The 10311-nt window shown below is 45.9% G+C and overlaps 1 protein-coding gene across 1 annotated transcript in view; it reads right to left on the reverse strand.

Annotated features, from left to right (window-relative positions):
• The window catches only part of LOC122423345 (antigen WC1.1-like), a 246079-nt gene extending 240871 nt beyond the window's left edge, over nucleotides 1-5208 (reverse strand). The window contains 1 exon segment of the mRNA XM_043440300.1: nucleotides 5136-5208. Coding sequence (XP_043296235.1) covers nucleotides 5136-5208 — 73 coding nt within the window.
• Between the last annotated feature and the right edge of the window lie 5103 nt (nucleotides 5209-10311).

The following is a 10311-nucleotide window of genomic DNA, read 5'->3' on the forward strand; positions in this document are numbered from 1 at the left end:
TAGTAATTTTCTGGTAGAGTCTTTAAGGTTTTCTATGTAGAGGATCATGTCATCTGCAAACAGTGAGAGTTTCACTTCTTCTTTTCCTATCTGGATTCCTTTTACTTCTTTTTCTGCTCTGATTGCTGTGGCCAGAACTTCCAACACTATGTTGAATAGTAGTGGTGAGAGTGGGCACCCTTGTCTTGTTCTTGATTTTAGGGGAAATGCCTTCAATTTTTCACCATTGAGGGTAATGCTTGCTGTGGGTTTGTCCATAGATAGCTTTTATTAGTGAGGTTATTTCCTTCTATCCTGCCTTCTGAGAGTTTTTTTAATCATAAATGAGTGTTGAATTTTGTCAAAGGCTTTCTCTGCATCTATTGAGATAATCATATGGTTTTTATCTTTCTATTTGTTAATGTGGTGTATTACATTGATTGATTTGCAGATATTAAAGAATCCTTGCATTCCTGGGATAAAGCCCACTTGGTCATGATGTATGATTTTTTTAATATGTTGTAGGATTCTGTTTGCTAGAATTTTGTTAAGGATTTTTGCATCTATGTTCATCAGTGATACTGGCCTGTAATTTTCTCTTTGTTGTGTCATCTTTGTCTGGTTTTGGAATTAGGGTGATGGTGGCCTCATAGAATGAGCTTGGAAGTTTACCTTCTTCTGCAATTTTCTGGAAGAGTTTGAGTAAGATACAGCCTCCATCCTCATTAAAAAGACCAAAAGTAAGACAGTGATCAGTAATAAAAACAGCTCAAGAAAGATCTGGAGTACTCTAAGAAGTTTGACCATGCCAAGACACTGTCATTGTGGTGGCATCATTCCATCCTCCAAGCCAGCATCACTCAGTGTCAAGGTGCCAGGAGAGTTCCTCTCACCAGGAAGGTAAGAGCAGGCTGAATAACCAGTGTCCCTAGCCTTTGGGGGCACCATATGGAAAGTCCTGCTTCAGGTTCACTTCCCACAGACTTGCAAATCTGAGCTAGTCTTATAGAGATGGCTAGGCATAAGAAAGAAGAGCAAAGGACCAATAGCAACCATATGGCAGGAGAAATCAGAGTTCACAGTAACCTGCCCTGCAGACAGATGCAGCAGATTTTACTCCTGAAAGAATTAACAACCAGCACAGATGATAGTTTCCAGTAGTCATGTATGGATGTGACAGTTGGACCACAAAGAATTCTGAGCACCGAAGAAAGGATGCTTTTGAACTGTGGTGCTAGAGAAGACTCTTGGGAGTTCTTTGGAGCAAGGAGATCGAACCAGTCAATCCTAAAGGGAATCAACCCTGAATATTTATTTAAAAGACTGATTCTGAGGCTGAAGCTACAATACTTTGGCCACGTGAGGCAAAGACTGACTTGTTGGAAAAGACCCTGATGCTGGGAAAGACTGAAGGAAAAGGAAAAAGGAAGCACAGGATGAGATGGTGAGATAGCATCACCAATTCAATGGACATGAGTTTCAGCAATGAGCCATTGTTGGTCTTAGCCTTTGCTGCCTTCCTAGGCCTTCCCACAACATGAGCACCTGTAACCATTATCTCCCCACAGAGGCACTTGTAATAGGCCCTCAAAGCCAAATGTGTGCACGCCATTGGCTCTGGCCACCACCACTGCTGGTCATGATCCCTAAGCTCTGGAACCAGATGCACTGCTGATGACACCAACAACCATTCCAGTGACGGCAGACCCCCTGAAACACTTGCCAGACACCATATAGTTGTCAGTGCTGTAAATGTCAGCAGCCTGAGCCAAATGGATCTCATGCCTCCCAGACTCAGCGCCACCTTATGCCTCTACATTTGGCACCCTGCATTACATTCCAATGTGCTGCTACCCAGAAGTGAAAGGCTTTCTCTACTGAAATCAGGACATAGATTCTGGTAGAAGTGACTGCTTTTTTACATGTGCAGACATCTACAAGACAATAAGACATCAAGAAGAATTGGGGAAACAAAATCCCACCAAAATACAGTAAACCTCCTGTAACCTGCTCAAAGTAATGGAGATCCAGGAACTGCCTGACAAAGAATTCAAAATAATACTTCAAATGATGTTCAGAGAGTTCCAAGAGACCTCAAATATTTAATGATACCAGGAAAAGGATACAAAAAATAAAAAATAAGAAGAGCAAAAAGACATATAATTTTTTTTAAAGAGCTAACCAGATGTTTTGCGATTCTCTGATAGCTCAGTTGGTAAAGAATCCACCTGCAATGCAGGAGACCCTGGTTCAATTCCTGGGTCAGGAATATCTGCTGGAGAAGGAAGAGGCTACCCACTCCAGTATCTTGGTTTTCTCTTGTGGCTCAGCTGGTAAAGAATCAGTGTGCAATGTGGGAGACCTGGGTTTGATCCTTGGGATGGGAAGACCCCCTGGAGAAGGGAAAGACCACCCACTCCAGTAAGGCCTGGAGAATTCCCTGGACTGTGTATCCATGTGGTCACAAAGAGTCAAACATGACCGAGTGACTTTCACTTCTTCAATTCTTCAACCAGATATTTTGAAGCTGAATAATAAATGAATGGGCTTCCCAAGTGGCACTGGTGGTAAAGAACCTGTCTGCAAGTGCAGGAAATGTAAGAGACTCAGGTTCAATCCCTGGGTCTGGAAGATCCCCTGGAGGAGTGCATGGCAACCCACTTCAATATTCTTGCCTGGAGAATCCCATGGGCAGAGGAGGCTGGTGGGCTACAGTCCATAGCATCACAAAGAGTCAAACATGACTGAGGCACTTAACATGGACAATACAATGAGTAAACTGAAGAATTCAACACAGAGATTCAACAACAGACTTGACGAAGGGAAAGAAAAAGAAGAAAGAATCAATATGTTAGAAGAAAGATTAGTTGAAAGCATCCAAATAGAGGAGCCAAAAGAGAATGAAAGGAATATAGAAAGCCAGTGAGAACTAAGGACACCATAAAGAGAAACAACATATGGACTGGAGTCACAGCAGAAGAAGTGAAGGAGAAAAGAATTAAGGCCTGAGGACTTCCCTGGTGGTGTAGTGGTTAAGAATCCGCCTGCCAATGCAGGGGACATGAGTTCAATCCCTGGTCCAGGAAGATTCCACATGCTGCAGAGCAACTAAGCCAGTGTGTCACAACTACTGAAACCTATGCACCTAGAGCCTGTGGTCTGCACCAAGAGAAGCCACTGCAGTGAGAAGCCTGTGCAGTGCAGCGAAGAGTAGCCCCTGCTTACTGCAACTCGAGAAAGCCTATATGCAACAGGGAGACCTAACACAGCCAAAAACAAATAATTAGAAAATAAATAAAGAAAGGCTGCCAATTTCCAAACCTGGGGAAAGATCTGGACATCTAAGTTCAAGAAGCTAATAAGTTACCCCAAAACTTCAATCTAAAACAACCTTCTCCAAGACTCACAGAATAAACTGTCCAAATGCAAAGACAGAGAGAGAATTCTGAGGTCTAAAGAGAAGAAAAAAATTATGTCACCCAAGAGAACTCGCCTAAGTAGATCAGCGGATTTGTCCAAAGAAACCTTGCAGACCACAACAGGATTGATGACATTCTCCACTCTCACTCAGGGGGAAGCAGCTCCCAGGGAGGGACAGGAGAGGACACGAGAGAAAGAGCTCCCTACAGAGTCACAGCAGCTCCTGGGAGGGGAAAGGACCGTCCCAGGCCCCTAGAACGACAAGAAACATCACAGGGACCCGGGCAGGGACTTGGGAACTTGTACACATGGGGCTGCACATCAACTGATCTTTACAGACAAGAGAGACAAGTCGTTCATTGGAAGGACTGGTGTTGAAGCTGAAACTCCAATACTTTGGCCACCTGATGCGAAGAGCTGACTCATTTGAAAAGACCCTGATGCTGGGAAAGAGTGAAGGCGGGAGGAGAAGGGGACGACAGAGGATGAGATGGTTGGATGGCATCACTGACTGAATGGACATGAGTTAGAGTAAACTCTGGGAGTTGGTGATGGACAGGGAGGCCTGGTGTGCTGAGGTCCATGGGATGACAAAGAGTCGGACACAACTGAGCGACTGAACTGAACTGAACTGAACAGACAAGAAGACCCCTCTCCTGGATGCGGGCTTCTTTGCTCCCGAATGGACGCCTGGTGGGAACAGGTGAGGCCAGCAGGCAGAGCCTCTCACAGAGCCCAGTGCTGGGCAGACACGGCAATAAGCAGATGGGAGCCTGAGAGATGGGGGAGAGGAGGCAGAGAGAGGCAGGCAGGTGTACGAATATCTCTGATCCAGTTACATGTAGCAGACATAACACTCAGCTCTGTGGACACCCTGTGTGCTTCATAGACCAACGGACTCAGTACCTGCTCAGCAGCTCCATTCCTCTCACGCAGACAGGCTCCACCTCCCCTCACACATACACACACACATACACACACACAGGTTCACACACTCCCCCATACACACATATTCTCTCACACAAACACAGCCTCACACAGCCTCACACACTCCTCACACACTCCTCACACACCCTCACTCACCCACACATACTCCTCACACACCTTCGTACATCACTTGCACACTCCTCACACACTCCACAAACACATACACTCTTCACACCCTCACACACACAATCTCTTCACACACACACACACCCTCACATACACAAACACACTCTTCATACCCTCACATACACACTCTTCATACCCTCACGCATACACACTCTTCATACCCTCACACACACACACCCTCACACACTCCTCACCTGCACACATACACACACACAATCACAGAACCTACATGAGTGAAGACACAGGAAACACGGGGACCCAGGGGCAGCGCTCACACACCAGGCATGTGCAGTGTGTGGGAAGGGTCCAGAGCCCCAGCTGAGGTCAGTCACTGGACCTTCCACACACTGAGAGCCACAGGGACTCCTAGAAGCTCCCTGAGAACAAGGGAGACGTGGAGGGGACTTAGGCTGACCCACCTCGGTCCAGATCAAACCTCACTGCTCTGTAAAATCTGCAGCTACTACCAGTGGACCCCCCACAGGAGAGGGACCAGTACTCACATCAGCATGGTTCTTTTTGGTCAAAAACACCGAGGCTCGGCTTCACAACTCCAGACACTTTTCCCTTCACCAAGGCGTCCACTCCCTGCTGTGGACCCAGGACAGAGGGGCAGCTCTTACCTTGACCACCCACCATGGTGCCAAGGAGGAGGACACAGAGTCCCTGGAGGGAGATGTGTTGGCTCAGAGCCATTCTCACTCCACGTCTTCAAGGTCACAGTCCCAGCTGCAGGATCAGCCTGTGAGGAGGCGTCAGGGTGCCGACCAGGGTCTATATAGACCGTCCCCTACATCCTCCCTCCTGAGAGCCAATAGCGACACCTTTCACCATTTCAGGCACTATCGGAGGCTGCATCTGCCACTTTCTGAACCTCAGACACCAATGAGCTTCTGAATCTTCAAAATCTCCTTATATGAGCAACACGGTCCTTTGACCTCCTGCTTCCGTGGTCCTAAGAGCTGGGTCCCACCAAGGGACTGGGGTAGAAAAGGTTCATCAAAAACCATGAGTGCCTTTCTCTTCTCTGATCACCCTGGTCAATATCGGCAGACTGTGAGATCTCACAGGCTCTGGGTGTGGGATCTGTTGACCCATGGAGAATAACTTTTGTAGAATCAAGTATTGCTCTTTCCCAGCACTGAGCTCAGGGTGGAAGCAAAGAACTGCAAAAAGTCTTAAAATACAAGAGTATTTATCAGGTCAGCAGAAAATGAGGACCAGGAATACAGGAATGCACAGGTGACTGTGAAGGCATGAAGTGAGACCCATCAAACTGGGGGGATCAGATTGCATGTCTTTTCCCCCTTCTCAGAATGTCTGGGAGACTGGATCATGGAGCAAGTGCCTGCATGTTCAGTCATGTCTGACTCTTTGCAACCCATGGACTGTAGCTTGCCAGCCTCTTCTGTGCAATAGATTTCCCAGGCAAGAATACTGGAGGGGGTTGCCATTTCCTTATAAGGGATCTCTCTGACTCAAGGATCAAACCTGCTTCTCCTGCATTGGCAGGCGGATTCCCTGTAGGGACATACAGACATGTTGAATCCCTTTCCCTTTAGTGCATTTCATTTTATGTGAAGTATCTCTTTCCAGCTAGTCATTAAATGATGCTGACAGAGAGAAAGAGATTGCTATTAAAGGAAACAAAGAGAAAGGAGGAGTCGTCATTCAACTCTAGCCCACCAAAATAGGAGCAGGGATCTCTAGAAGAAAACATGGGGTTTCACTGATGGCTCAGCAGTAAAGAATCTGCCCACAAAGCAAGAGATGTGGATTCAATCCCTGGGTTGGGAAGATCCCCTGGAGAAGGAAATGGCAACCCACTCCAGTATTCTTGCCTGGAGGATTCCATGGACAGAAGGGCCTGGCTGGCTACAGTCTATCGTGTCAAAATGAGTTGGACATGACTAAGTGACTAAACAATGAAAACAAGAAGAATATTATAGTTTAGAAAGATTAAAGTTTGCTAAATTTCGCATGTACCCCCTTTATATGCTGAGGGTATGATTTGATAAGATTCAGAATACATTTGTATTATAAACCATAGCTAAAGAAGATGCAAATATAATTTAAGGGAACAGCTCAAGAGAGATGGGGAAATAGAAAGTCTTCTGCTACATGATCTCTGAAGGCCGAGGGCAAAGAGGGTTAAGGGAAGCAGAGAAGAGAAGGGGGTTCATGCTGCCTGAAACCACCAATGAACCCACCTCCTCTGCTCTGCATTTAAGAGGAAAGGTGGTGGCAAGAATGGAATCCCAGGTGGGTTGATGGGACAGATCCAAGTAGAAGGGATGGTGTCCAGTGTAGCCATTGCTGACTTGTTCTGTTTCCACTCATCAGAGAAGTTCCCAGATGCTCCCCCAGAAGGTACCCCTGGGATGAATAGAGAGACTGAGAAGGGCCATAAGTGATGCAAGATAGAGCTCCCCCATCAAAATCAAGGTCACTAATGTGCTGTTCCCTTTCCTCATGCCCCATCAGGCTCAAGATTCCCATGATGCAGCTCTGTGGTCCACACAAGCCCACCCTGATGCCCCCTCACTCTGACTCCCTCTTTTCAGCACAGACGTGGAAGGAAGTATCTGTGACACACAGGCCCCGGAGTCCCCACCGGAGTTCAGAGACAGCTTCTTGAGCCACCCATGGCCCACCTTAAGGTCTCAGCCTGGCCAACACCCAGGGCAGCTGCAGGTTAGTCCACAGCCCTGTCATATCCCCCACCAGAGGGACCCCTCATCCCAGTCAGCAGACACAACTTCTCTGTCCCACCATGCCCGTCCTTCCTACTTGAGACTTGGGAGAAAAGACAGTTGAACACATGCTTTTCTTCCTCTAAATATGCTAATATTTACCAATTACTTATGCAAGAATCACCTCCTTGTCATCTGGTCCTCTCACTCTCAAGACCCATGACTGTACCTGACCCTGTCTCCTTCTATATCTGGACCTTTAGCACATTAATGATAAAAACTGATTATAAATATCAAAACCAAAATTTAAACTCAGTTGCTGAAGTAAGGCCAGGATCTGCTCAGCCACTTAGAATTGATGCTCTACTCCCTCTGGGCCCAGAGTCATCATTCCTTACCCAGTTATGGACTCCAAACCGTCACCAGAAACCACTGGACAGACACTTAGAACACAGGACGTGCTTCCTGGTGTTCAGTCATCACTCCCACAGGATGGCACAGGGATGCATTTGGTGAACCAGGTACACATGGAGATGTATGGGGATGGAGATCTCACAGGTAAGATGCTGTTAGCAGCTCCAGACCCTTTATAGAAAGGGATGGGCTATAACTAGCAGCAAACTCAGGGCTGGCAGGCTGTCCCCACAGCACTCTCTACCCCAGAACTGGGGATGCAGGGTCAATATGGACCAACTCATCCTCGGATGAAGCTACATCTTCTCTGACACATAAGGAAATCTCAGTGTCTAATCTCATCAAAGATTTGAAGGAGGAAAGTTTTAGGGAGGACACTAACCCAGCTGCGTCCACAATGAACATGAGAGAGTGCAGTAGAGGGGTCAGGAGAACAGACTCGGGAGCCAGACTGCCTGGTCTTGACTCACAGATTAACCACATGACAAGTGTGGGCCTTGAACAGGGTTCTTACACTCTCTGCTTAGTAAAAGGAGGGTTATGATCCTACCAAGATGACTGATTTTGCTGAGGATTAAGTGACTGGGCATTAGTATGTGATATTATAACACTAGTTAACAGTAGTACATGTCCTGATGCTGATGTGATCAGCCGTGGCCAACACCTTGCGAGCCCATGCCAGGTTCCGCTGTCCATGGAATTTTCCAGGCAAGAACAGTAGCACATGGTAGTAGTATTATGTACCACTGTTAACTTGCTTTCCTGATGGCTCAGATGGTAAAGAATCTGCCTGCAATGCAGGAGATCTGAGTTTGATCCCTGGGTCAGGAAGATCCTCTGGAGAAGGAAATGACAACCCACTTCAGTATTCTTTCCTGGGAAATCCCATGGACAGAGGAGCCTGGAGGGGCTACAGTCCATGGAGTCACAATGAGTTGGTCACAGCTGAGTGACTAACACAGACATGCACACACACACAGTGTTAGAGAAGCAGTGTAGAGAAGCAGTGTTAGGGCATCTCCCACCATCTCAGCCCAGGAATCCCAGGACTCTAGAACAGGAATTCAATTCTGTTACCTGGAGCTTTGACTGCGGCTGTCAGAACTCTCCCAGGAACCACATGCTGTGATCGTCCTTGGTGCCAATCAGAGTTGTGCGTCTTCCACACATCACTCCTTCTCTCTGTGCCCCATGTAACTGCTCAAGAACCTCGGCTTTACCATTGGTGAGCTTTTGTGAATTAAGTTGTCTACTTGCTCATTTTACTTTATAAACTCGAATGTACTTGGTAAAACATTTTGTGTCTAATTCACCTCCATATCCCCGATGCTTGGCTAACTAAAAGTCGTAAATGATGCCTCTTGTATACCTGAATGAGTGAATGTCAGCCTGGTATTTTACACAAATCATTTTAATCAAAAAGAAATCTTTTGAGAAATAATTTAACTTGTTGTGAGGGTGTGACAGCACATTGCAAACTGCATCATTTGTTTTAATGATATTTCAATACCGTTAAATGGTCTGAGTTATACATGGTTCACTTCAACACCTGTCTGCAATGAATGCAGTAAATTTCAATATCTAGAAACAACCAAGGCCCAGTACAAGAGCAGTGCTGAGAGAGCCAGTTCTAAACATGTATAAATGCTGCAAGTTTCTATGTATATCTGAAGATAAAGAAGACAAACCACAGCACCCTGACAGGTGAAGACCCTGGAGCCTCCTGTTCTGGTCTTAATCAGATACGGCCAAGTGATCAGAATGTTTATGTATTTAGCATTTGGCACATTTCCAATTCAAACCACACACAACTGTAACAGGAAGAAATTTTGTTATAAAAAAATTTAAATATCTTCCATGTTGAATTAGAAGTGCAGAAGTAAAGAGCAGAAAGAATCTTGTTCTTTTACTTAGGCTAACTATTTGTCCTTGAGGATTCTAAAGCAATACAACATGTAGCGTTATTATTCCCAATTCCCCATGAGAAAATGGCAGTCAGAGGTTCAGTAATCTCTGCTAGGAAAGGTAATAACTAAACCTGCTTGCTTGAGGAAAATTTCCTCAGGACCAAGCAGAGTGACTAAAATAGAAAATATTATTAAATTAAAAAAGTTATAAAACTCTATAGGAAAATTATTAACTGAGTTGTTACACCAAAGCATTGGAGACCCCCTTCACCATCTGTGTTCCTTGCATGGATGGGACCAGGGTTCGTGAAGACTCCTTTACCAAAGACCACTTCATCACAAGGGCATGAAGGAAAGAGCAAAGTCATGAGCTGGCCGAGGTCCAGCCCATCATCTCTGTTCAGCCCTTCACAGTCTATAACCAGAATCATCGAACGAAGAGTGTGGCATTGAATTGGCCTCATTCATTCCTCCATAGTGCAACATCAGATACCCAGAGACCAGAGACAATCAAAGCTACTAAATCAAAGACAAGCAGAGTTTAAGTGGAGAGCATGCAGACCAAGGGCCCTTCCCTGCTGCTGTTGGAAAGGAAGAAGCCCTCCCACCCCAGACACCATCTGTGGGAGGAGAGACAAGAAGATGCCTACTTAAATACAGGAAAATCAGTCTCAGCAGGGAGCTTGAACTAGAAATGGCAAGACAGTTGTTACAATGAACCTGAGCTAAGTTGAGGGATAAATTTTAACTGGGAGAGTCTGTGTTAACATTATGGAACTATCAAT

Source organism: Cervus canadensis, chromosome 21 (genome assembly GCF_019320065.1).
Source record: "Cervus canadensis isolate Bull #8, Minnesota chromosome 21, ASM1932006v1, whole genome shotgun sequence".
NCBI classification, from domain to species: Eukaryota; Metazoa; Chordata; class Mammalia; order Artiodactyla; family Cervidae; genus Cervus; species Cervus canadensis.